The sequence below is a fragment of the Sitodiplosis mosellana genome, unplaced genomic scaffold (assembly GCF_009176505.1).
Source record: "Sitodiplosis mosellana isolate CC-2019 unplaced genomic scaffold, AAFC_SMos_1.0 Smas_scaffold_6167, whole genome shotgun sequence".
Classification (NCBI taxonomy): domain Eukaryota; kingdom Metazoa; phylum Arthropoda; class Insecta; order Diptera; family Cecidomyiidae; genus Sitodiplosis; species Sitodiplosis mosellana.
The window spans coordinates 3,498,122-3,525,591 of record NW_022601408.1 but is presented as its reverse complement, the minus strand read 5'-3'; the positions used below and the strand labels follow the sequence as shown (position 1 = coordinate 3,525,591).

General features: G+C 34.1%; 4 protein-coding genes across 9 annotated transcripts in view; 1 reads left to right on the top strand and 3 right to left on the bottom strand.

Annotated features, from left to right (window-relative positions):
- LOC129575623 (probable beta-hexosaminidase fdl) lies at positions 1 to 11,158 on the top strand. 2 transcript variants are annotated; one of them, XM_055459493.1, is made up of 11 exons: positions 475 to 1,022; positions 1,159 to 1,546; positions 6,544 to 6,726; positions 6,840 to 7,378; positions 7,460 to 7,619; positions 7,715 to 7,964; positions 8,039 to 8,078; positions 8,166 to 8,243; positions 8,318 to 8,847; positions 8,927 to 9,021; positions 9,098 to 11,158. In XM_055459493.1, the coding sequence occupies exons 3-11, from the start codon at positions 6,575 to 6,577 to the stop codon at positions 9,255 to 9,257; spliced, it is 2,004 nt and encodes a 667-aa protein (XP_055315468.1). In that variant the 5' UTR covers positions 475 to 1,022; positions 1,159 to 1,546; positions 6,544 to 6,574; the 3' UTR covers positions 9,258 to 11,158. The 2 variants fall into 2 exon arrangements, with proteins under 2 accessions (XP_055315467.1, XP_055315468.1); XM_055459492.1 differs by lacking the exons at positions 475 to 1,022; positions 1,159 to 1,546 and adding an exon at positions 1 to 430.
- On the bottom strand, positions 1,546 to 5,755 carry LOC129575624 (uncharacterized). Of its 2 annotated transcripts, none has more exons than XM_055459494.1 (6): positions 5,338 to 5,755; positions 4,221 to 4,368; positions 3,804 to 4,070; positions 3,507 to 3,628; positions 3,123 to 3,320; positions 1,546 to 3,000 (listed from the first exon to the last, which is right to left on the bottom strand). In XM_055459494.1, exons 1-6 carry the CDS (start codon positions 5,484 to 5,486, stop codon positions 2,820 to 2,822), a joined length of 1,065 nt encoding a protein of 354 aa, XP_055315469.1. In that variant the 5' UTR covers positions 5,487 to 5,755; the 3' UTR covers positions 1,546 to 2,819. The 2 variants fall into 2 exon arrangements, with proteins under 2 accessions (XP_055315469.1, XP_055315470.1); XM_055459495.1 differs by having other exon boundaries at positions 3,135 to 3,320; positions 5,338 to 5,479.
- Positions 11,148 to 16,827, bottom strand: LOC129575622 (nose resistant to fluoxetine protein 6-like). The gene is made up of 12 exons (XM_055459491.1): positions 16,345 to 16,827; positions 15,856 to 16,007; positions 14,476 to 14,791; positions 14,259 to 14,408; positions 13,364 to 13,557; positions 13,101 to 13,267; positions 12,859 to 13,027; positions 12,432 to 12,776; positions 12,168 to 12,354; positions 12,020 to 12,079; positions 11,849 to 11,931; positions 11,148 to 11,721 (listed from the first exon to the last, which is right to left on the bottom strand). The coding sequence occupies exons 1-12, from the start codon at positions 16,415 to 16,417 to the stop codon at positions 11,497 to 11,499; spliced, it is 2,121 nt and encodes a 706-aa protein (XP_055315466.1). The 5' UTR covers positions 16,418 to 16,827; the 3' UTR covers positions 11,148 to 11,496.
- A 2,424-nt stretch (positions 16,828 to 19,251) lies between these two features.
- LOC129575422 (uncharacterized) overlaps positions 19,252 to 27,470 on the bottom strand; it is a 10,079-nt gene continuing 1,860 nt past the window's right edge. For all 4 annotated transcript variants that reach the window (XM_055459023.1, XM_055459024.1, XM_055459025.1 and 1 more), the window contains exons 3-4: positions 21,277 to 21,480; positions 19,252 to 20,628 (exon numbers count right to left, since the gene is read on the bottom strand). In XM_055459023.1, the coding sequence (XP_055314998.1) occupies positions 20,000 to 20,628; positions 21,277 to 21,409 (762 nt within the window). In that variant the 5' untranslated portion in view covers positions 21,410 to 21,480 and the 3' untranslated portion in view covers positions 19,252 to 19,999. The remainder of the gene's footprint in view (positions 20,629 to 21,276; positions 21,481 to 27,470) is intronic.

Here is a 27,470-nt window from a genome sequence, read left to right as displayed (position 1 = left end):
TCACTTTTGTTGTTTTCATTGTATTCGCATACCCACCCAAACTATTTGAAAATTGTGTGCTTCGGTGACATTTGTAGCTGAATATATCATATTTCATGTAGATAAAGACTTTCGCTATGTGTTTCACATGAAACTGAAGCGATGCTGCCAAAGCGTAAAATGTAGGTTGTGTACGATGCTCGACTTTCCAATTGTTTTTTTTTTTTTTTCTGTGTGTAGTTACATCTATTTGTGTCAAATTAATTTTTTTTAAATACTTTTTATAATAATTTTTGGCGCATTCGCCTATGGTAGTTGACAGAAACGAAAACACAATTATATCTATGTAAATGAATAGCAATGGGATACAGTTGTGTTGGCAACGAAATTACAACAAATAAAGTGACTGGTAAAAAAAAAACTCATAAAATATATATCGAATGTCACAATGGTAATTGTTATATTAATGCACGTTGGTTTCACAATAGCTCGTGTTAGGAATTTTACATTCTTTTAAATGTATTAAATTATCGCCATTCAATTTTGAAAAGAAACACTGAGGCAACTAGCAAATAGAACAAGAAATAATTTTTTAAAAAAATAGCCGGGAGACTATTAGACGATTACACCTATACAAATACGAAATATATTCTAAACCGTAGAAAATCGTGAATTTCCGATTTATTATTAAAATTGATTTTACAACAACTTGGCCAGATGGCTGCCAAAGAAATAGATAACTGTTGTTCTGTGGTAATTAGAATACCTTCAAAATTACTGCTAATCTATAAATACCGCTTAAAATTACTTATCTTCATCCACATACTTTACATAGTATCAACGTGTTTTCACAAAGTTGTTCACATTTTTCGTGGTGCTTTTCAATCACAGTATAACAATATCACACGATTGAAAATAACATTGAAAATGTTTAGATTTAGATCCAGGGTTTATTGACAACAACAAAAATAGATGCACTCTGTTCAAACAAATGGAGACGTTCCAGTTGGAAATAACCTTTCTCTTGAATTCCAAATTTCAAAGTACGTTTATCGTGATCGAAAGGAATAAAATTTAGGTCTTTTGAAAAATTCATTAAGAACAAAAAAGACGTTTTCATCGGGCTAATTATAATATGACAAAATAATTTATCTATTCACTCAAATTTTTCAATTACAGATATTCTCGCTTGCATTGAAATTGATCATTTTTAACTGGTTAATTTGCATAAGTAAACTTAATTAAGAATTAGTATTAAAGAACAATGTGTCGGTTCATTAAATCTACGTGTAGTTCGTGTGATGATGCGTTGACTCATTTGTTTTTCACTTCAAGTGGTATGACTTATAAACATTTATTGAAAGTCTTGTGAGTACTCCTCTGTGGATAGTGAAAATAATTGTGATTTTTTTCCACCCAAGAAAATAATTGTGATTTTTTTTTTTGTTGCACACCCAAGCTGTGACTAATACACATACCGAAAAATGAAATGATTAGATGTCAACAGATAAGATGTGATTATCTAGGATAATCGGTGAAGTTCGTTTGATTCCGTTTTGAAAGTATCGTGAGTAATTATGTCACTCCTCTGTGGATACTTTCTCTCTCTCTCTCTCCCTCTCTCTAACTCAGTCAACACTCAAAGTTTTATTTTTTATATAGGGTGTACCATGTTCGGTTTCCGGGGATATCGAAATAGAAACGAAGAAATGGCAATATTGAATTGTCATTCAAAATGGGCATATCCGTATTTCAATATCTAAATACACTATAAATATAATTTTCATTTGTTTTTTTTTTGTGTCGTATTTAAAAAATCCCGTGTGCAGAAAATGGCTAACTAACTGTGCTAATATAACCGAAGTCGATTAAATTTTTGTTTTGTATGGAGACAGTCCAACATCAATCGGCTGACTCAATAGATGTTGTTTCCATCGTTAAATAGAACTGTCCAGAAACTTGCACTTGAGTAGATTCTGAGATCAAAAATTGGGTAGATTTTGAAAGCAAAAAAAACTCGTCTATCACATAAGTAAAAGAAAATATTACAGTCAAATGTGGGCGTTTTAAACTATTTGTAAGTATTAATTACTAATGTGTATCAAAGGCACGTTTAAAGCATCGCCTGTATTATGGTCATCAGTGCAATCAAATATGCCTTACAATCTATAGAACATTTCGACCGCATTCATGCACATGATTGCATTTGAATATATGAATGTCCGAGAATGAAAACGCAACTTCTATTCACAACACATATAAGTGAAACAAAAATAAAATTTTTATTGAAATGAAACAACAAAATCGAATTTTTTCAAAGTGTAACAACAAAAAAGATTTTTTCAAAGTGTAACATCGGTATGTAGTAAGTGTAACAACATAACGATGTTACACTTTAAAAAAATCTTTTTTGTTATTACACTTTGAAAAAATTCGATTTTGTTGTTTCATTTCAATAAATTTTTTATTTTTGTTTCACTTATATGTGTTGTGAATAGAAGTTGCGTTTTCATTCTCGGACATTCATATGTGACTTTTCGCATTAAAGTCTTGTAGCTAACCATGACTGAACATAACTAATTTGGGACATTTTGACTGGCTAAAATGATTGTCACGAACGAAATAGACAACTGTAGTTAATAGACAATTTCAGTCAAAATTTTTGACTCAAAAAAAAAAACCAATTATAAAAAATTAACTACAGTTTTCTCGATATAATCATTTTTAACCAGTCAGTAGTCAGACTGAGAGTTAGTCAAAGAGTAAGAAATTAGTTATGTTCAGTCATGGTTGGTTACATCATTTTAATTTGGGATTTGCTTTGACTTTTGTTCTGCATTTCATACGTATCCGAATGATTCTAATTTGATTGCTGCGTCATATGAAGGTAAACCCGTTCTGTCGATGATTTTGCTCATGTCCATTCGAACGATGCCGTTGTCGCTGAGAACATCAAATTCGACGGGTGAATCCTGACATCGTTGATGCGTACATTGACATTGGTCAGATCGTGTTTCCATTCTATGGATTCCAATAAATTCGAAAATGAAGCACAAAATTTACACATGTAATTTATGGCAATTGGCAACTTATAGTATTAAAATCGCTAAAAAAAAATTATTCTATTCAATACATGTACGTACCCATACCCATACCTTTCTGTATTATTATTGGTGTCCAAAGTATTATTCTCATCCGTTGAAGTGGTTAAGTTGTTGCCATTCACTTCTTCTACTTCTCCCGGAGTAGACGTTGTATTTGCGCTAGTGTTTGTGATATTGTTACCAACACTGTTGCAATGTTCCAAACAATTGTCGACACAGCTACAATCCTTTAGCACACTGTATCAACAATTTGAAAATACAATATAAAGAACGAGAATTGAGTGAGTTTCTCTTTGAGATGTTAAAATTAATTAAGTCACAACAACAGCCGTTGAGTGGATTTCTAGTAAACTTGAAACACTCAAGCGGATTAAGAAGGGATAAAGTGTGGAGCAAAAGAAAAATATATATGAAAATGAATACCGGCAGCAAGTATTTTCATTGCTTGTATGAGCCAGAATGCAGCAGGTCGAAGGAGGCTCTTGGCAGCCAGCGACTTCATTGCCATTATCATCGTAAATGTTTGAATCAGTTGGCTGATTATTCTATTCACACGAAATGAACAAGATATAAAAAAGGACGATTAGATTAAATGGATTTTGATGGTTGGTCATTGGCTTCGGTTACCATCGTGTTTTCGATTCAATTTCTCAAAATAAAAAAAAAAAACAACACCAACAACAAAAAGATTTTATCAATAATTTATACAAGTTTGCTCACCGCATCTGGTTTTGCGTTAACATCGTCGGTCATTGGATTCTCTCTAGGGCTCTCAACAATGTGCGCGCTATCGGTTGGTGACTGTTCCGGATTTGATGATCGGTTCAATTGCGAGTGTTCGCAACATTTAGTCGATGTGCATATTTTTGCGTACTTCTTTAAAATGGCTTTTTCGGCAGCCATCACATCCTCATACGACGGTGGTAAAACACTCTGGGCTGATTGCGTTTCGCATAGCGGTGCATGTGCTTCCGTTTCTCCATAAAACTGTGTGGTTTATACATGTGTTGTTTAAAATGATTCATTAATAATTGATGGCGAATCTTCTTCACAATTCATTTCTATGGTACGCATAGGGTATTCCCTTGAATTTCTTATTTTATGAGGATTACACTCACAAAAAATGTTTCCCTTTACCTGTTCAACGGTGTAAATATCAACGTTTTGATTGTTTGCTGCTTCCATTAAATGCCGTCGATAAAGTGCCATTGAATTTTTGTTAATAATCTTGTTGAAGCAGTAGCACACCACACACAACAACGTGATCGCAAATGATAGAAATGCGCTGCGCGTTTATATATATATAAGTATGTGTATGTGTTTGCGTATTTCGATGAGAAGCGATAAAACATAGAATAAAAATTAACAGAACTTTAAGTGCTTTGGTGCATTAAAACTTGACCTATAATTTTCAAATGTTTTTATAATTCGCATTATCAAAGAAAAAAGGAAGAGAAAAAAAAACAATCCCAATAGAATCCATTTTCCAATCTACGATAATCATTTTTCAACCACCCCAAGCCAACACGAAAATCGCTTCGGATAAAAATGTTTCTGAAAGGATGAACCGAATTGTCATTTTTCCATACCATACACGCTTTCCACGTTGGCTATGGCTCATTCAAAGCTATCAATTATTTTATAAGTCTTCAAGGCAAAACGATGTGATTGGTCACAATCACCATAAGTATGGGTGTATGAATGAATGCGATAATACACGAAACTGAACTTTTGTTGTTCAGTGTTCGGTTTTTCGTGATAGTTTGATTGCTTTTTCTTTTCTCGCGCGTGGTCTCTCTGTCTCTCTTTCTCTTCATCATTATGACTGATTGACGTTAGCAATTGTGGAAAACAAAGCTATGTGCTCATGCTTGTGCCTGTGCCTGTGCCTGTGTCCAGTAAAAATGTATTTGTTTTCCAAATTTCTAATAAATCTGTAGTGCACAAACATGACGTGTATTAATGTTTTAAAATTAGTCACATTTGCCACCCCTTGGACTCATTCAAGTGTTATTTATAACCGTCAAAAATGAGGTTGTTTATTATTATTCAATCTTTCGATTGAAAAACCTCGAAAATCAAAGGGTGCCGATGATATATACCCTATCAATGAAGACGGTAAAAAAAAATCTTCTGGTGAGCCATAGCCATAAATCCGAATTCGAATTGTTTTTCTTCTCATTTGTAAAATATTTAACAACTGTAGTATGGCATTTGACACAGTCAAAAAGAAAATTAAAACATATAAACTCACCCTCCAATAAAAACGTTGAAATGTTGCTGCAGATTAATACCACGGTCGAAATTGGTTTCATTTTGCTGGCGCTCATAATAAATTGTTCGATTGCGCATCATTCCGTGAGAGCTAACGGCTGATATAATTGCCATCCTTTGTAATGACATTTTGTATTTTTTCGCAGAAAAAAAAAAAACCAAAATCAAAATCACCGATGTCTCACTGTCCCGTAATTCACTGAAAATAACAATTATCTTCTTCTTGCATCAGATCAAAAAAAATAGAATCCAATGGGAAAAAAGCACAAATTTTAATAAGTTAATTAGAAAAATGGTCGACAACAAATGAATTTCTTTGTGACTGAATTACGGTTATTGCGTATCAGATTCTAATCCAGCTGGGTTTTCTATGACCGTTCAAGTGAAACGTTTCTCACCAACTAGTCACCGGTTTACGTAAAACTAATCATTCTTTATTCATTCCTTGTTGAAGTTGATTGGTGTATGTCGTCAACGAAAGTAGAAAAAAACATTTTTCCATTTTCATTTATATGGTAGTGCACGCAAAAGGACTCCTTCTTTTCGTTATGATTCGCCCATTTTAGTACAAGCAATGGACAAAACAATAGTGTATATATTAGTTAAAAAATGATATTGTATTCGTGTGTTTCCTTCCTCTCTCACTCGATTTCTCTCTCTCTCTCTCTCTATTCTGTGTGTGTGCTGCCGTACAATAATGTGGACGGTTTTTCCAATAAAGCACACGTAATTACTTTCAAAGCTTTTTATTGCTACATTCAATCAACTTCATCAAACAGAAATTTTACTTTCGGCAAGTTATCTTTCGACATCAAAAGTCAATAGATTGTCGTTTCTTATAGAAAATCGTCTGATATACAGTGGCCAACTAATAATAACTAATATTTCATATTATATCAAATCATTTACGTTAAAATAACTCAATTAAAATGCCATCATGGGAGTTGGAAGACTGAAAAAACTTTTATTTTTGTAAGTTTATCAGTTTAAGTGAGAGGAAAATTCAAATTCAAGTACACACAAAACTACATGATCTATTTTCGATATATTCAGAGCATATGCACACCGAACCGATAAATCTTATTCGATTGACAAAATTGAATGAAATTCGAAAGAAACAGTGAATTAAATTATTCGTTAATACTTTGTCACGATATTTATTGGAATTTATTTTTTCCTCATATAGGTTTCTAGTCAAAATACCGGCTAAACACAAAATGACGGCATTACCAACATCATTGCGACGCACGCTGCTCGCTCTATTGGGCTTCACAGTAACGATCTTCATAATGGTGTTCTATTGGAATCAGAATCCACCACGACCAGCAGCGCTAATGAATTCGATTTTCACGAAAGTTGATGTGCCAACGTATGTGCGCTTTCACAATCATTCCAATTATTTAGATTTATATCGTTTCGAAGCGAATTCTAAAGTATTATTCATTTATATAGTAATCGTTTAACGTGTTCGTTCTCTTTTAGACCGCTGGAAAAGGCTTGGTCTTACAAATGCGTTGGTGATCGCTGCGTTCGGGAGCATCATTTAGCTGGCACGAAGCGTATACCTTTCATGAGCTGTGCCATGATATGTGGCACTTCAAATATATGGCCCATGCCCACCGGAAAAGTGTCTCTTAGTAGTCGATCGTTAACATTCAAATCAAATCAGCTGCAGTTCGATATAAAGACAGCATTCAGTGAAGCCGAACAAATGTTGAACAGTGCGTACGATGTGTTCCTGTTCGATCTGAAATCACTAGAGGAACAACACACTCGCACCAGCAGCCAATCTAATGATGTAGAAAAAAACAAAAACAAAAACAAAAACAATCAACAAATCAATGGCGAAAAGTCGGCCGATGATAATGGCCAGAAGGCAGATAGTGCAAAAATGAAAGTAGATGAAAATGCAAATCAGAGCTGTGATATTAATAAATTTATTATAAATGCCGAGATTCAAACGATGGGAGACGTTTTTTTACATATGGATGTGGATGAAAGTTACGAACTAAATGTGACAAGTATGGTTTAAAGCGATACCAAATGAACCAAAAATCATTATTAAAACTAATTTTCACCTGGTTGTTCATTTTTGTTCGCAGATACCAATGGAAACATAATACATATTCAGTTAAAAGCGAAATCATTTTTCGGCGCTCGACATGGTCTATCAACGTTGCAGCAATTGATTTGGTTCGACGACGAAGACAATCTACTTAGAATCATGAGCACCGCGCATGTTATCGATGAACCGAAATTCAAGTGAATATTTTGACATTATAAACCATATTGATATTGACTATGTATGTACGTAGATATTGCATTATTAACCCTTCGCTCTTGTTGTCTCAAAACAGATATCGTGGTTTTATGCTGGATACATCACGAAACTATTTCTCGGTTGAAACAATAAAGAGAACTATTGTTGGCATGGCACATGCTAAACTCAATCGATTCCACTGGCACATAACCGATTCACAAAGTTTTCCGTACATGTCAAAAGCATATCCACAGTTGGCCAAATACGGAGCATATTCGTCTAAGGAGATTTACACAGCCGATGATATTAAACATATAACCGACTTTGCACGTATTCGGGGCATTCAAGTAAGAATATTTGGCCAGTGATTTTACCAGTGTATCTTTTTGTAAAATCAACTTATTTCGATTCATTTCCATAGATCATACCGGAAATTGATGCGCCTGCACATGTTGGAAATGGTAACATATTGACGTTTAAAGTTTGAAGTTTTAGGTGAAAAACTGGTTTTTATTCTGTTTCAATTCAATGTTTGCTTTACCATTTAGGTTGGGATTGGGGACCAAAATATGGAATGGGTGAGCTCGCCATGTGTATTAATCAACAACCGTGGAGTTTCTATTGCGGTAAAATTACAAAACAAACTATGAATACCTCTAAATAAATTCATCAAACGGGCATCTGTTTGTTACTTAAATAGGTGAACCACCATGCGGACAACTCAACCCTAAAAACAATCATACGTACACGATTCTTGAGAAATTGTATAATGAATTGATTGAATCGACTGGATCAACTGATGTCTTCCATCTTGGAGGTGATGAGGTCAATTTGGAATGCTGGAGCCAGTATTTCAATGACACCGATTTGCGTTCGCTGTGGTGTGATTTCATGCTACAGGCATATCAAAAATTGAAAAAAGCCAACAAAAATACTGCGCCAAAGTTTGTTCTTGTATGGTCGAGCGGTTTGACCAATTCGCAATGTTTATCACGGCACAATTTTGCAGTTCAAGTGTGGGGTGGTAGTACGTGGCAAGAGAATTATGACTTGATTATGAATGGATTCAATGTGATAATATCACACGTTGATGCATGGTATTTAGACTGTGGATTTGGTAGCTGGCGATCGACTGGTGAAGGTGCATGTTCACCATACACAACATGGCAACGCGTATACAAGCATCGTCCTTGGAACCGCATGCACTTAGATCCCATCAAAATGAAACAGGTTTGTTTTAAATCCAAAAGAAAAAAAAAACCAGTGGGAATTTCAAACATTTTGCTAAAATCGATTTGTGACGCTTTAGGTGCTTGGGGGTGAAGCTTGCTTGTGGACTGAACAAGTGGACGAAAGCAATGTAGATGCTCGTATTTGGCCAAGAACTGCAGCTCTCGCTGAAAGGTATGTCAAAGCTGATGATAAAATAATAAGCTGAAGATAGACATATTAACTATGCTTTCCTCTACCTTCAATGTAGGTTATGGTCGGATCCAAGTGATAGCACCGATTTAGATTTGGTTCCAAAAGAAACATTTAGCCGCCTCTCAATATTTCGTTCTCGATTGGTTGAGTACGGCTTAGAAGCAGAACCATTGTTTCCGAAATATTGTGCCCAAAACCAAGATGAATGCTTGTGATTTTAATAGTTTTTCATTTGTGCGTTGCGTTCAAATCATAAATCCATCAATGTCCGTTATTCATTCATAGCGACACAAACGTTCGAAGCTAGTTATTTGTTTTTTGTTATTAAAACTGATTGGAGGCACTAGATGCAAAGCGATATATGCGATAAAATTAACTTAAGCGCCATTAAAAAATATTTTGAAAGAAAAACACACACACACACAAAATTACTGCAGCATACTATGCAGTTTGATAATGACTTGATGATTGGGTGAGAGCAGAGAATGAGTAGATGTGTAGCAATACTCTTCACAAAGGAAAGTTAATTCGCATTGATTTACTATTGCGTTTAATAACGCGCAAATTGGCAGAGAAGCATTAGCTGACGCCTGTGCGTACATGATTGAATGCAAACCATCCATTCATAGTGTATTTATGTGAACATGCTCACAGACAGACAGACAAACAAACTTCAAATCTTTAAATATGAAATTTCAGTCAGCTATGATAAACCGTTTGGTCTTTGTAAGCATGACCTATGGCTACTACGAAGAAGTACGACATTATATCTTACGCGAGGCGCCGCAAACAAAATCACACTTCAGCTTACCGAATAATGGGATTTCACGTGATATATCGAGGGAACTGCATAGACGATGTTTCGGTAACTAACAAATCGCTAAATCAAGTGAAATGCTCCATGTACACATGTGAAAAAGACTTAGGGCACCAGATGTGTAACGAAAATTGTATTTTTTCATGAAATTTTAGTCTTTTTGATTTTACACTATGCACAGACCGAACAGCTTATCATAGCTGGTAGAAATTGCATTTTCAGAGAGATTTGAAGAAATGTATTAGTAATATTCCACCCAATTGTTACGTCATTGTCGAACTACCTAGTATTTCCCTCCAAAACTATTATTATTTCTATGTTCCATCCGACATGTAAAATAGGAAAAAAGGTCAACCAAATTTACTGTCAATTTCGAATCATTCTTCTCTTAACTAATATTGTATCAGTATTTTTTTTTCGTTTGCATAATCGAAAGTCCCATTTTCCGTTTCGGAATTTACGTCCACATACATTACTAAGGTTTTTGTGACTTTGATTTTCTCTTCGAAACATATTCCGTTACGTGCAATCACTTAATGGGTATTTTAAAGGCATTTTTTAAAGCCAAAATGTTTATTGCTAACTCAAATCTATTTATTTCCTTTTTTGTTCTTCGTTTTGTTGAGAGAAAAAAAAAACAATCAACTTTTATCGTTTATATCTTTTTTGTGTAAATGTTAAAATGAAATTCTGCCAAGATTTTTCGCAAACAAGGTAACGAATTACAAATAAATGTAAAACTAATGAAACGTTTAGTGGAAATTTGTTAAAGAAAATTTGTTTACGATACAAATTAAGGATTACCTTTTTCTCACTTAAAACAATAACAATATATCATTAGTCTTAGTTTTATGATTCGTTAGATGTAATTGTAAATTTTGTTATCGGTTTAGAATTTCATACAATTCTTTATAGCACTGGTACGACAAATCTCTGACGTTTTCCGCGAGAAATTCCTTGATGTAATTTTTTGTAAATTTTTGTTTTGATGAAAACAAAAACAAAAACAAGGAAACAAATACAAAAAAAAAAACATTTTTTTCTTGCATCGAAATTTGCCAGTGTAATAAAAAAATGATTGTTCGAATTATTATTAAATAATACGGTTCAAATGCTATATGCAGCCAAATAAATAGCATTCTAACGGGTGCAGACATTTTGTATTCAAATCAAAATTATTACCAATCAACAAAATGTTTCATGTAGCAAAGATTTTTTCGACAAAAAAACAATCCAGTTGTGGGAAATATAAACAAAAACAACATCAAAAACGCAAAATAAACCAGACTTAAATTCAAATTTGACTAAATTGTTTTTATTAATTTATCTTAAAATTACATTCTATTTATTTTGTTGACTTTCACAGCATTTATAATTCATTATTCCTGATTCAATGTGCGCGGTTTGAATCCATTTGGAATCACTTGCAACTGCAACTCAAAACAAATAAACCGAATATGCGAAAATGAGATCCCAAAAGAAACGCGGAATATTTTTAAACGGCTTTAAAACGAAACTAGAATATACATTCCAGAATACATTCGGCGTACAACGGGCGTCTAAATATATTTGCCGCTTCTCTTGGGATTTTAGTAGTAAATATACGATCGATGAAAGTACATGCGCTAGCTTTGACTTTAGCTAAACGATTTTATGGTTTTCTCTTCCGTTTCGGCAATTTTTTTTGACAGTTTGATCGCTTCGGTTTCTGTAGTTTCGTAGATTGTTTTTTCGGTTCGACGATTATCTCCGTTTCGGTTGAACAAAAGTTTTTGTATGATAGAAAATGGCATTTCAATTAACATACATACGAAAAATGATAAAGCATAGGATGTTACAAATGCAGACACCGTACTATCGTACTGTGAAAAAAATCAGGGCAAACTAGTATTAAATAATCGAGCAGATTTAAATGGATGAACATGTAAAGTAGATGTTCTTTATGTGGAGAATACACACACACACAATGAGTAGGTAGTATATACTTACCACTTTGAAATCGTCCGCAAAAAATGGATGACGCATAGAGCCGTACGATAGACGTATAACCGATGGATGAATCAAATATGCACCTGTGAAATACGCAGATATTTGTAAGGAAATATTTTTCAAAGAAAGTAAAAAAAAAATCAACCAAAATAGATCGGATTTAATACGCACCGAATGTCAGGCGCCCCATCGTTCGAAACGCTTGCATTCTCAATATATTCTTGAAAACCCCTGAAACCGACATCAACCACCACATGAAAGATTCATAAACCACTGAGTGAAAAATTACCAACAACAAAATGGAACAAGCATTTCTTACATCCAGTATTCAATGCAGATCCAAGAACAAGAGTTGCGCCGAATACTCCCCATAAACTTTTCATGCATGCTGCATAAATAGCAATCCAAATAGCCGGCTTTTCGAACTCATTTGCATAGAAAATGTGACCGGACCAAAGGCCCATAAAAGCGATTGGCAGCAAACTATACCAAAGTATCGGCAGAACCTATTCAATGAAATATAAAATAAATTACATAGTTCAAGAAGTGTCGAAATAAAATCGAGAACAAAAGGCTGACAAACTTTGGACTTGGTTAAATCGATGTGACCCTGTTTGTGTTTGCAATAGAGTAAACCAGCTATCATTCCAAGAACCGAACTACCCATATTTGTGTAGAATGGAATGTAAATCGTGTGGTATTGCTCATCGTACCAATGAGCGTACCTAGTGGTTTCTGGTGCAGCCATGAATGTCCCTTCAAAACGGTATATATAGGTTATAACGGCTGGAATTAAAAATGAAATCGCAAATACAAATGCGAAAATTGGTTTTGTCCATTTGGTGAATTTCCAAATAATCATTTGAACGAGGGTACCAAAAATAACCAATTGATAATCGGTTGCTAAATACCATGCATGTTGCATACACTATAGGTGCGAGAAAGAGATAAAGAAATAAGGTGTGGTTCACGAGGAATGCCATTCAAATGAACTTGATTTTGAAGCATACCGGTTCATTTCCATTTACAAAATTATTAATATACAGCATATTAGTCCACCAGTTGTTGCGGCACGCAAGCCGTTCTGTGTCTGCCAAAATGGGCCAAGATGGACCCTCTCGAAGCTTATACAAAAATGTTGCGTTAAACAGCAAAATAAATGAGTAGACCGGTGTATATCTAATCACAAATTGCAATAGAACGGCATGAATTCGGTTATGACAAATGATTTTTCTCGAATATTTCATTTTACCTCAAATATCTGTAGGATATGGCTTTCCAAAAGAACGAAAATTTGAATTTGTGTTTTTCTCGCAAGTCCATGAATTGTATGGCAATGAGAAATCCAGTGATGGCAAAGAAACTTTGCAGGGCATTTGCGCCGTTGATAATAATCATGTGACTGGTGACGAAATATTTCTGTCAAGTAAAACCGAAAATTAAGTCTCTGAAAATCAAAGTACGACAACAACCAACTGTTTGCATTAGAAATGTATGAATGAATGAATGCCTTACTTGTTCGATGTAGTAGGGGTTTAGCTGTGGGCACATATTGTTTGCCAGTGCACAATGCGCACATATCACACCAAACATGCAGAACGTCCGAAAAGCGTTTATCGCTCGCAGGTCTCTGGACAATTCTGAATTCTGTGTCTCCGTTGTCAGCTTGTACCAATTTCTCGGAAGTGAAAAGCACAGTAACAAGGTCACTGCACAATGGAAAATATCAAAATAGTATAAATAGGCGCACACACACACCGAAGAAGGAAGAACGGCGGAAACAAAAATTTAAAAAAAGATGATTTGATATCAATTTAATTTGATCGTGACAATACGAATGGCTTTTATCGCACTGTAATTGACACCCCATCACAACTATTCGAAACTTGGTTTCGACCAAGGCTAAGCGATAGCATAGCTTAGCATTCAGTATATCTAATTCTCTGCCTAATATACTAGCATATCGCACACACTTCTCTCGCGCGCAAACGGTTGCGTACACAGTAGGTTTTGTGCGGCATTTGTGTATGTGCGCGCGATTGGCCAGTATATTAGCATTAAATATTTACCAAATTTCTGTTATTGACCGTGTAAATTTCATACATATTTCATGTGATACAACTAGTATCATTTATAATTCAAATCAACCCTGAAGCTAATACATAAGCAATGGCTTATGTGAACTATGTAAATTGAATTTAATGAAATGAGCAATGAAAAATAATGGCCAAAATTCGTTTGTACTTGGCCCGGTGACAAATCACATCTTATCCATCAAATTCAATTAAATTTTCATAATTTAGTCATTTTGATTCATTAATTCTCATCATTTTCATTTCATTACTTCTGTAATGTTGTGATCAAGAAGAACAAAATTAAAAGGTTGTAAAGAGCATACGAAAGCACTTACTAGCATTGCCATCAACCGATCGTTTATAGTGCTCACGATTGCACAAGTGTGGCAAATTGTTTCGCTTCAAATGAAAATCATAGCTCGTCGACAACACCACCAAAAGAGCCAAAACAATACAAAGAACGACAAAGAATACATCAAGAGTGTCTGGAAAGGTAAATGGAATCGAATGAAAACAAAAATGTATCATCTGCTTCTAATACCACACACATACCGTTTGTCGTTTGGACTGTATCTTTGTTCGTAATGCAGTATCTTATTTGCGATTGAGCCATTAAACCGTACTGCTTCTTTAGTTCATAGTTTACACATTCGGTAGCATATTGATAGTATCGTGCACGATCAACTAGAGCACGTGTGTGGAAGTTTGGATCCTTATAGATGTCCGTATCGTTGTAAAAATTGTCTATATAGTACGTTTTCCTGGTATCATAATCAAAGTAGTTCATTTGCTTTTTACACCAATCCATACAAATACCACGCGTCAATCGATCATGGCGATACATACGCTTCCTATCTGATGAATATTTCTGTAAATAAAAACAATTTCATCGAATGAAATTAATAATTTAATAATAATGCTAGTAATTATTATATGTTTTCTAGTCGTCAACATTTCCGTTATATTCATGGACGTGCATCCAATGGGCTTGAAAAGATCAGAATATTTGCGCTATGGCATTGCAGTACAAACGCTGCAAAATAAAATGTTTTCTACTTAATTGCTTAAATTCAGAGAGTATAAATAAAATGTCGTTGCAGTCAAAGAACATTTAAAACCAGTGATAGCGCACTTTTTAGATTTCTGCTTTTGTACAGAGTACGAAAAATAATTGATTCATGAAATCCTTGCTAAACAAAAACAATATAAAAGCAGTAATTAAATGACGAAGTGGGGAATTTTTTTTTTTAGCAAAAAATACATAGCATTTTATCTTTTAAAATGAAAATAGAAAAAAAAATTCTTCAAAGAAAAATCGTTTCTTCTATGACATGCTGTTTTATGTAAACTATCTATCAACATTGACTGGGGTTTTCGTGGTGGAATTCAACATTGTAATCAAAAATGTTATGAAATTCTATTCTTCCGTTTTATACTGCTTTTCGTAGTCATGCTTTTTCTCTGTAATTTCAAATGTGATACAGTTATAGAATTGCAAATAGAATCTGGTTAATCAGTTCGTTTGATTGATGATTTCATCTTTTGATAGTCGATAAATTGATATTCACATTTATTTCGCCGTCTGATGATATGAAAAAAATTTTACGAGTGAACAAAAGTTGCATGAGAAATATCCATCGACCAAGTCTTTTGTAAAATGCATTTCTTTTCAAACATCGTCTTGTTTGCTCTAGACGTCTGCATGTTTGTTGCTTGTTTTTTTTTCTTCTCTAACTTGTGAATTTCATTGCATGTTACAGTTTTGATTCATATTCTCACGATTAGTGTGAACAGGTCTATAGACAGATTTTTTTTTTATTTATTGATTGGAAAACAAATTATCTACACTCACGATACAATACTAAAAACAAGTGAAACGCAAGGGGGAAACGTTGGAATAATTCAATATTTATAGATTAACATAGTACGTACGCTGACAATCTGCCAAATCTCAGAGCTTTCATTTGGTTTGATCAATGAGGTGATCATACAGTATGTGGCCTTTGTACCAGGTTTAATATCCAGAAAGCACTTGTCGTAGTCATCCATCCTGGACATCACCGGCATTCGCAGATATTCAGTCACTGTTTGATATTTGAACATTTTCAGTTATTTTTTTGTACGTCAAAATGTTCTTATACATGTACACCCTTAAGAATTACTTAGCAGTAGAATGAATAAAATCTACTATTTATTCATTCATTTATACATTTATGAAATCATGAACAACTTTTACTTGGAGTTAGATCTAATCCGATAAGTGTATGTGAAGAAAACCACTTTAACAATAACAATTCATTTTTTCACATAAGGACACAACTTATTTAACCAAAATAAATTTTTAAATTCGATTTGTCACTCGCTTAAGATGAACATGAAAATCTCACTTGATGCACATAATAAACAAAAAAAAAAACTCACTGTTAAATAGATATGCTCCCACATATTGATTGCTCAAATGGACCGCAAGAAACGAAAGTAGCAGCCTGAGCATGATTACTTTTTCGGTTTTATTCCAAAATTTGATAACAATTTGTAAATAATAAATAACTAAATGAAAACTCAAAGAAATCAATCAAGCACTTGAAAACAATTAGAACAATTCCAAGTAGAAGAGTCTCCGAATTGCTTAAAAAAAAAACAAACACCAGGAGTGTTTTGTTAGGTCGGTTAGAATTCGTCAAGATCGCTAAGAGGACTGATCACTCAAAGCAATGCTGAAAGCATTTGCTCAGAACGGAGTCGTAGTATTCCACAGGAATACTGCAGTTATGTGATTGCTATTGTCTGTTATTAGGAGACTTTATCACCAAGCTGCGATGCTATTTGTATGCCAGATATTGATTGGCAATACATTGAAATGAATACAGTGTTCTCTGTACTCTTCACGTGGCATGTCGATATGGTGTGCTTTAGTAGAAGAGAGTATTTCACGATTGTCGCATTGAAATGAACCGTACAACATATACAAACAAACAATTAGTAGGGGGGGGGGGGGCCCCAACACACAAAACGGACGAAAATGACGAATGGATTTTCCTTAACCCACCCGATAATAACATATCATTATTTCGTTGCAAAACATTGAATCATATATATATCCTCTATATCGGTGTATCCTCTATATATATATATATATATATATATATATATGTGTGTGTGTGTGTGTGTGTAGAAAAAGAACGTTTGGCGCTTCGTTGCAATTAGCTTAAACAAAAGTGAACCGGTGATCTTGTATAGAATTTCGATGCAATGATTATGAAGTTTTGGTCAAAAATTGTATAATAATGTACAAAACCACCTTTTGATCTGACCTTCGGCATCAACGATCCAAATGAGAGTATGTAATTACTTAAACAATTTGCTGATAATTTGTGTATCAGCTATTCCTCCTTCACTTGTTTATTGTCATTCTATGCATCGATGCTCACACCAACTAACTGAGAATAATCTCATTACTTTTCAGACAATTTGATTTGAATGAAAATTACCAAGTTATATTGTTTAGTTGGATTTCATAAATGGTTTTATTTACATTCATTTTGCTTTCGATTAGAATTCATTCAGTCATGAATTTTGACAACCATTTTTTGGCTGATTTGTTGTTTTTTTTTTTTTTAATTTGAGAGTTTATTTCGTGATTTGTACCAAAAATATTAGATTAAGTCGCAATAGACTTGTTATCAGTGCGCGTGTTTCAATCCATACAAAATAAGTGAAACAGTTTTGATACGCGGACATCGTTTGGTTTAGTTTTTTGTTTCTCAACACAATTTGGTGGCAAATCCAGTTGTGTTTTTATACTTATTGATATATTATAATTGCTTATAATTGCTTGCGAGGTACTGATTCGCTAAAAGAATCGAGATGTTTGTCTGTTTTCTTTTTCCCTCTCGCTTATTATTCACATTGTTATTTGTATGCTTACCTCTAATTAGTCCGTAGTATGGTGTTTTTATGATCACGATAAAGACTTTGCGCTGTGATTGCAATGATCGATTATCATAATAATTTAAAAAGTAATTATCATACACACCATTTTGGATCCGGAACAATGTGAAATGGCGAAACGGTTATCTTATTTTGGTGCAAATCATGGAAGATACAAAATAAATTGCACACAATCAAACATCGGCGTCATATCGACATATCGCAAGTACCTATGGTGTCGGTAAATATTCAAGTTCACAAAGTGTAAGTCACAGTCATAGTCAAGAGTAATTAACCCCGTGTGTTCACTTGCGTCGAACAGTTCATTGCGGAGCGCGTGTGCTGGCTGCAATTATCTTTGATGCTTAGACGAATGTCCAAAACAAAGCAATATTACAGCTTTTCTGTTATTATGTCTTTGCAAAGCCTGCCTCAACAACAATTAGTATTTATTGTAACATGCAATACTCCCCAGATGATCTGCCTATATCGATTTTGTCGATTTTTTCAGCGTCAGCGGAGATGGTGGAATAAGTTCGTAGGTAATTCAATTCGTACTATGCCAGTATTGAATGAATAATGAAAAAATGAATCAAAAATTTATTCTTGTTTTATGTCAGAATAAGAAGTTTCGTTTTTTTCATTATTTATTCAAGTTGGTGGTTGATTTGACGTGAGTGCTAAGTGAATTTTTCAAATATTAATCCACAATGTAACAAATTATGAACTTCGCACGTCACTAATAGATTATATAGTTGCAGCAGGCACAACAAGTACAAACAGCTTTCTTTCTAATTCTGTTATCTGAGTGCATCACTTATCCTTTTTCTCAATCACATTAATTTGGTAATAAAAAAAAATACCCGTTCGATCGCACAGAGTAAGTTAAGTAAGTGTAAAAACTAAAAGTAATGCGTCAAGAAATCCAACGATTTGTACGTTTGGCATTACTGCCTTACGACAGTTATTTATGAAATACAGAAAAAAAGCTGGTGTATTCAATTTGTTACGGATTATTTAATTATCAAATTTTGTCTCTATCTCTCTCTCTCTCTCTCTTTCTCTCTCTCTCTCTCTCTCTCTCTCTCTCCTATAATTACCAACATGAATGAATTCTTTTGTATTCTTTTAATATAAGTTAAAAAAAAAAAAAACAAACGACGTATAGTGAACCACGAACTTTCGCCATTCTCATAAACTTTCACTCTTCATTTCGTTTATGGCTTTGAACCAAAGAACATAACGCTCAACAATTACGACTACGAAGAAACCTAGAGAAAAACGTATTAACAGAAATTACCGACAAAAACTGAATAATTGTTTTGACATCGCTCTGCTGTGAAAAGAGTAACGAAGAGAATGCGTTAAAATTAACACCGGGATAAAAAGAGAAAATACATTGGTTCCGTACAAAAAAAACGCACAAATTTATTACATATTTTAATAAATAAGTTGAAATAAGTTAGAGCTTACGTGTTAAAAATATTTATACAACTTTCCAGCGTTTGATCGGTTTGTGTTTGTGTTTCTGAAATACCGATGATTCACTTATATTCAAATCATACCGTTCAATATTGTAATTAGTTCATCTTAATTTCAAAATAAACCTGAATAATTTTGGTTATTATTTATAAATTAATCATCTTAAAATTCTTTGAAAGTATGAGTCGCTCGCTGTTAACACCTATCATCCAATGAACGAACGTTTGTATTTTTACCTGGTTTGATATTCAATTATAATTGTTTTTTACTGTTGCTGTTATATGTTTTTCTTCTTTTTAAATTTCATGATCAATGAATGCTTGTTAAAGATGTCTTGTGTTATAATTAATTTCATCATGTTTAAAATATTTTTGTTTTCCCTATTGGAATGGAATTTCTGGATGAATAATAGGTATAAACAGGCGTGCAAAAATGGTGTGTTTTATTTTCTTTTTGTTGAATTAAAACATAATCCAAATGAAAATGAAGGAAAGATAATAAAGAAAATAAAAACGTCGACATACTTAAAATGGGTTTTATGTAATAATTAATCTTTGCATCGAAATACTGCGGATTTCGTTTTTTATTTGATCAATCAATAGAAGTAACTCTTTCTTTGCACTTTTCAATTTCGATCGACGTCATCATCATCATTGTATGACACTTATTTTCGTCTATTTTGTTTATTCAAGTAATTAAATGGTGTTACAGCGTGTTTGGTTTGTGCCATCACAATGGTAGGCTGTTGATCGCTTCTTTTCTCCATCACTTTGGGTGCGCTGCTTTTGTCGGTGCTACGTCTGTTGCCCAACATAGCGCCAGCATATGGTGTTAAATCGTCACCGGAAAATCCTCGGCCAGAGTGAACATAGCTACCACCAGTACTCCAGGATGGATCAACAGAACTTGAATGACCAGAATGACCTTGCGTATCCCAACCACCACTTCCGCTCAACGTGCTGTACGGAATACTAAAGTCTGGCTTACCATGTGCATTGTGTATATGCAAATGTACATCTTTTTGTGGTCCCCAACCATGACCGTGATGAACTGGCTGCGTCCATCCACCGTGTGGATGTGCAAAATAATGGCCCTGATCGTGTTTCAAGTACGATCCAAATTTGAGTGCAAAAAATGTGATATTCAATACTAAAATCAGCGTTCCGATGAAAACACCCTTGAATGCCAGGAATAATGTCATCATGATAACTGCAGACATCACACCCAATTTGTACATGATGGGCAACAGTGCCGCTTGGAATCTCTTGATTGTTCCGAAGGTTCGACCGGTTTCTTTGAAAAAGATATATAGAAAAATTATTGCATTTTTTCACGTCAATTGGAATATTGTTTGTAGGCCAAATCAAACGAAACGAGCTAGCGACTCTACTATTTCTTTGAAAATTTATTCGCTTCACAATAGCCGAAATCACATAAAGCATTATGACTGGACTGAAATTCTAAGAATTCCACCGAAATCGTTCGGAATTATTTTTTTCGTAGATAAGACCATACATATCTTGAGCATACACCTCGTATAAGAACCAAATTTTCTTGTGGCGCCATCTAGATGGTTTGCGGGGCGCAATGTATTTTAAATTGTTAGCTAAGTTTTTTCAGCTTAGTACAGAACCATTTTTGGCAAAGATACAAAAGCATGCTCGAGGTATGAGACCATATTGGAGTGAAAGAGAGAGATTCCACTATTTTTCAGCTTCCCACCGGAATTATTCCGATAACTCAAGGAAGAGTGGATTAAAACTCAAGGAACAGTGGATTGTGTGAGAAATAATTCCGGTGGGAAGCTGAAAAATAGTGGAATCTCTCTCTTTCACTCCAATATGGTCTTATGTACGAAAAAAAATAATTCCGAACGATTTTGGTAGAATTCTTAGAATTCCAGCCCTGAATAATTTGAGTTAAACAAAATTATGCACTTACCAATTTCATTTGATTTGAATGCTCGATCTTCGGATGCAGCGGTTCCATTGATTATTGCTGCATGCACGTGCACGAATAGAAATGCATAGATTACCAACAGTGTGATAATCTGTTTTGGAATTATCGATCCCATTATTGTTAAGTTTCTTGGGAGTTTCTTTCTTTTTTAAATTTCTGAATCTGTCAAACTTTCTTTCGTCTAATCTGAAAGGATCGTAAAAAAGCGTATGATATTCAGGTTAGTATTCGATTAATTCATATTAACCGCATAAATTTTACTTCCAAGAAAAAGAAATGACCATTGCGATCGAATTACGACACAATCAACGTGTTATTTGTGAAATTTTTTCTGTCGCAAAACATGCTAGGCATCTCAAAGAAATCTCTAGTGCTTGAATGATTGAACAACGTGACCAGAAATATGTCGTACTTCAAATTATATGTATTTATTGTTTTCCCTTCTCATTTCGAAACATTCCAGATGAGTGGTCTTTCTATTGCTCAATTTTGGGTATTCCCATTTATTTAATGACCTTTCAAGCTATAATGGTATTCTAATGGATCAAAACACTTTTCATTTTCATTCCCATGAATAAATTGAAATGATCTGGTTTTTCTGTTGTTCATTTGATTTCCACTTCTTGATTACATTCGTAAATAAAAATGCTTTTAACTGTGACAAAAATGATTATGTGATGAAACGAATTTGAGAAAAACCAAAATTAAAGACGCAATGGAGAAAAAAGCTAATGCGGCTACTTTTTTTTATCTTCATTTTTATCTTTCTCTATCAAAGTCAAAATGATACCAATTAAAATCGGTTACACGCACGCTCAATTATTCACTATAAGAGAATCACGTAGTAATGAACTTTGAGTTGAAAAAAAAATTCGGTCAAATTCTTAACAGCATCAACGTGTGCATCGCCAATGAGTGTTTGTGCTTGACATTTCAACATTCGATCGTGTTTCACTTCTTCAATTCCAAAAAGAAAGAAAAAAAACAGCTTGAGCCGTTCCTTTGTTGTTTGTTATAGATTTTTTTCTTTTTCAAAGTTACATTCGGTTTGATTCGAATTGATTCTTTCACTGTAATTACTATGCCGCACAATGCTTTAGAGATCTTCACCTTAATTTGGAAATGGCCCGATTTACTCCTTTTAAACAAAAAGCAGAATTGAAACAAATAATCACGATATTCTTCACTTTCCAGCACTTTTCTTCTTTGCCCTTTCTAAGATTTCTATTCAATTTCGATGTACTCGCGTTCAAATTGCCTTTAATTGAATTGCGTTCTGTTTTTTTTTTTTAACTTATGGTGCACAAAGTTAACCAATCGAAAAAATTGAGAAAAATCGAGATATTAGGCTGACTGCTTGATAATTTTTTGTTTCTTGATTCGAACTGAAAATTCAAAGACGTACGCTAATCAGCAGATTTTCTGCATAAATGACTTCACTCTGCACCACAACTTGTGATTATATAAATAGTTTTGGTGACCGGTGAAAATTTGGTGCGGTTCAGCGTAATGGTAGGAAAAATGGGAACTTTCTTTCCCAAAATATCAAACAGAACGAAAGAGAAGAAAAATTGTAGTAAAAAATGACTTATCAAACACATGTAACCCGTATATGCTGGGGAATATGGAATATACATGAGCCAAAATGAGAGAAACCGAAAAAGTGAACACAATGAGAGCAGACAGACGGATGGAGAGATGAAATTGCTATCGAGATGAGAAGTGAAACATAACAGTGACATTATTTGTCATTTGTTCTTTTTTCTCCATTTGATACTGTGCATATAAATCATCGTTCCAATTAGATTGCTACAAACATGAACTTATTCTAGGCTGAACGCATTTTCCGACGCAAAAATTATTTATGCCATGGACCCTATGCGATGCCGCGTGCAAATAATATAACTTGAGAAGCATCAGAATGAATGTGGGAAATTCATGGTGATAAACTTCACTGTAAACATGCGGCAAATGTAATTAAGTTCTGTTTTTACTCAACTTGAGCCAAGACCTAAACAAATAATACTTCAATGAAACTTTAGGTGGTTTGTGGTCGTGTACTTTTCACTCTCTCTCTCTCTCTCTCTCTCTCTCTCTCTTATGTTTGTTTTATCGGTGAAACATAAAACTAATTGGATCAAATCTTAAAGAGTGAAATTGGGTCAAAGCAATTATAAGCGGTGCTGATTCGGTGTATACATTTGTTTGATGGGCGTGAATGTGCCTTCGACCGGGCCGTCTGACCGGTTTACTTGTATTCAACCGCATCAACAAAGAGCTCTTATCCAGGGTATTTATTCACTCAGCTACTTCTGCGTAACAATTTCGATCAACACCAATCAAAAATGATCTAAAAACAACAAAACATTATGCCAGCCGGTAGTTATTGATTGCTACACGCCTTTGTACTTGTGCTAACTCATTTACAAATGATCGCGTCTAATTGGATAATTTCCATGTCTCGGCTCTATCACGCTGGCATGTTAGATTTTGACGAATTCATTAACAATTCCACAAGTCAAATGTGATTTGTTGATTTGACGGAAAGTGTGTGCGGCACAAAATGAATAGAGAAGCATCGGAGATAAATCAAGTGAAAAAATGAATCGTAAATTTTAAGCTATGTGCTGATTTTTTCGATGATTTATTAATTTTGATTGTTAGTAACCAATGACGCACGCTGTTGGCGAGCGGCTTATTACATTGAATCATTCATTGATGTAATACATTTCAGGACAGCAGGAACGATATGAATTTGCCCGATAATTTGATTTGATTATTGAACTTTTGCATTTCTTTTCGTTTTTTTTTGCTCACTTTTTCTTAACTCGAACTAGGAAATGGACAGCGAACACGTAACACCATTCAAATCACTCAAATAATTTCTAGCATGAATAATATTTTACAGAGAAATTAAATGAAAATGCCGTGCGAACATCAAATCAAAACCACTTTTTACCCAAATCAAGCTCTGACGATTGCGGAATTATATCATTGGTTCTTATGTTGCATCATTACGACTGTTATTGTAAAGATAAGAGTGCCACATTAGCATTTAAAAGCAATCTTAACCGTTCGTTTTTTTTTTAACTACTACCTAATTCTTTTCCTTCTTGCGATTCAAAAATAACGTAAGATTCATTTTCATCTCGTTTGTTATAGACGTGAAATGGTTTTGTTTCTTTATTGTTTCGATTGATGATGTATTCTCTGCTATTCTCATTCAAATGGTTTACATTTCTTATCGCTCAGTGATTTTTGAATGTTCGCGGTTGGTTGATTCGAGGAACAGTTGTTAATTTGTTTTGAAACCTATTTATTTTGGCGTAGCTTTTCCATACCGATTGATTTTTATCAAGAACACGTCGATGTGTCATCGTTAAAGACTAATAAAAAAAAACTTCACATGCCCATGAGAAGAAAAACCGGATTCTAGAAATCCAAATATCATGCCCATGTCCATCCACATATAGGTACCCTTTCAAAAGATAAACAAAACTCACTTGTGTGAAGACAATCTAACCATTTTAACGAAACATAATTTTTATTCTTTAACTCTTCTTCTCCCATTTTTATTTTTCTACGTTTTTTGTTTCATTTCGGTGTTATTTTTTCTCAAGTCATTTCGTGCATTATAATTTTATTGCTCTCTGGCAACTCACAAAACAACCTTAGCGTTTGCATTCAATTCATCCATTTATATGCGTTGAAAAAAATGCTTGTGGATTTAAACAAAGATTGTTAATAATCTCTGGTGAATGAACATTCAAAGAAAAAAAAAAAGTGCATTCCTTTTCATAAACTAAATAAAAGTGTGCGTCGAGTAATTGGGTCATCGCAGTATTTCTATTGGATATGGGTCACTGGAACGAGTTTAAGCTTCGAATTTTCCGTTTTTTGTTTTGTTCTTCAAAAAATTCATAGAATATTTGAAGAAAAATAAACATATTTTGTTTACTTAATTTCTTATGCGTATTCTCCACAAGACAATGGATTGAATAAACAATCCATTATATGGATATTTCATCACACATTTTACGTTCACATACGCACCAAACAAAGAATATTGCCACAATTCGAATAATACACGCCTCGAAATGCCGTAAGGTATCTATAACTTTGTATAAATAAAACAAACACCGTTTGGATTCCGAATCAAAAATCTGATTGTCATTCAATTGACAATGCTTAGCAATGCAAATAGGTTGCGTGTAAGCGGATAATTGTTCGCTGCATGATATCCACCGTTTGAGAAATGCGGAAGATTAAGGCTGTAAAAAATGGGGAAAATTTTTTTAAATTTCCATCCGGTTGACCATCCGTTTACTTGGTGCGATGCATAACGCGTGAACAATAAACCATTTCTAATTGGCGGATTCTTTTTCTTCTTCGTTTAATTTTCTTCAAACTTGAACATATATTCGAAAATGAAAACCATTTTCGGCTTATTCCTCGCGCTTGGTTTGTTTCACTTTCAATCTTTGAATCTCAATCTAATTAGATTGGATGAATTCTATTCGGTGCTTTCGTTTCACGCTGAGAGCCAATCATTTTTGGACATCTTCAGTGAAAATAGCTATAAACGCTCCCATAAAAAAAAATTTCGCTTTCAAGCACGTATCACATTTAATAACTTATGATGACTTGACATTTTGCCGCCCTTACTTTCGGATTCGCCGGAATAGTATCAACGTAAGAAAAAGTATTTACTTTGATGAAAGTCCGTCACTTTTAAATATTCTGTTAACGAAAAGTGTCAAGTGAACTGAAGAACAAATTGCTCGAACGTTTGAAGAGAGCGCCGATGAACGTGTCGCATTGTATGGCAATAAATTTCTATTTACTTTAACACTCGCAAGATAAATATTAGTAACCATGTAAGGTATGCAGCAAACTCTCCATTTTTCGTTGCAATTTTGTTTGATTTTATTTCTTTTTTTTTTTTTTCTCGGCAATTTAGCAACCGACCGGATCAGACATGCTATAGTTGACTGACCTAAAGCATTCGACTGACCCATTGATCAAATTTCAATAAATTGTGTTAGCAAAACATCGATTGCTGTACGCCTTGGACTAAATGATGTGTCTGTAATTACATTCTTATCCATACTGGCACTGATCCGTTGTTATAAATTCAAGCTGATGATAATGATCGAAACTGTTTATGCAAACATATTTCCAGAGCCAGGGTCATGGAAAAATAAATGAACGCAGTTTCAATCGTTTCACGGATAGCGGATGTTGGCATGCACATGTATTATGGTTTTTTTCCCGCAATTTTCCTAGCGTTTTCAATAATTGCGCATAGGGATTTTTTCAAATGTTCAATAACAAGTGTGATAATTGTTGAATCGTCCAGCAATTACGTAATTCATCCGATTCTCAGTAGTAAATGAGCAGGCAGAAAAAAAAACGACGTAAGACTCTCCACCGAACAGTACTCCCGTCGTCATTATGGTAGCGCTTCATAATCGCAAGTGTATAGATGATTTTTTCGTTCAAATATTTGAATGAATTTCATGAAATTCACGCCATCAAAATAATTTTTCATTCAATTGCTCGTGCCCAAACATCGAAACTTTTGCTTGTGGCACACAAAACACGGATTTTATACATCTTTCACAGTTATTCAATTGCCAACAGACACAAAACAGAAATTACTCTATTATTATTATTATTATTATTGCTATCATTCGACTCGGCATTTCCATGTGTAAGGTGTACGATTGCATTGCAATTCAAGCCAAATCATATTTAGCACTCACGATTCCATATGTATGCATCACATGCGTTTCAAAGATAAAAAATAAAATTATTGAAAAATGCATATATATGCATCACATGAAAACTTTCACAATTAAAATGTGTGTCTATATGAGAGATGTTCTTTTATATATACCGTATACGAGTATGCGTAAAATATGTCGTGAGTAATATGTTTCATGCGAAAGGCATACAATAGCAATCAGATTATTTTTTGTTATTCTTTTCAACACCTTTTTTCCGTTTTATTCATACGATATTCTTCATGCAATATTCTACATGCGACGTCTTTCGTATGTTATTGTCGGTTTTTGTTTTTGAATGCGAAAGGGAAAAAATCCATGCACAAACTGTTAATTGGGCGCGAGAGAGAGAGAGAGAGAGAGAGAGAGAGAGAGAGAGAGAGAGAGAGA

Bases quoted from the DNA above. Each gene is read 5' to 3' on its own strand.
- LOC129575624 (XM_055459494.1), bottom strand. From the start codon at position 5,486: ATGTCATTACAAAGGATGGCAATTATATCAGCCGTTAGCTCTCACGGA. The intron at 4,369-5,337 runs GTGAGTTTATAT...ATAAACGCGCAG, and splicing joins TTCAACGTTTTTATTGGAGG to CGCATTTCTATCATTTGCGA. The intron at 3,001-3,122 runs GTACGTACATGT...TGGAATCCATAG, and splicing joins ACAGAAAGGTATGGGTATGG to AATGGAAACACGATCTGACC.
- LOC129575623 (XM_055459492.1), top strand. The intron at 6,727-6,839 runs GTATGTGCGCTT...GTTCTCTTTTAG, and splicing joins ACGAAAGTTGATGTGCCAAC to ACCGCTGGAAAAGGCTTGGT. The intron at 7,620-7,714 runs GTGAATATTTTG...GTCTCAAAACAG, and splicing joins ATCGATGAACCGAAATTCAA to ATATCGTGGTTTTATGCTGG.
- LOC129575622 (XM_055459491.1), bottom strand. From the start codon at position 16,417: ATGCTCAGGCTGCTACTTTCGTTTCTTGCGGTCCATTTGAGCAATCAA. The intron at 13,028-13,100 runs GTAAAATGAAAT...ATTTGTGATTAG, and splicing joins ATATCCTACAGATATTTGAG to ATATACACCGGTCTACTCAT. The intron at 11,932-12,019 runs GTGCGTATTAAA...CGTATTTCACAG, and splicing joins GATGGGGCGCCTGACATTCG to GTGCATATTTGATTCATCCA.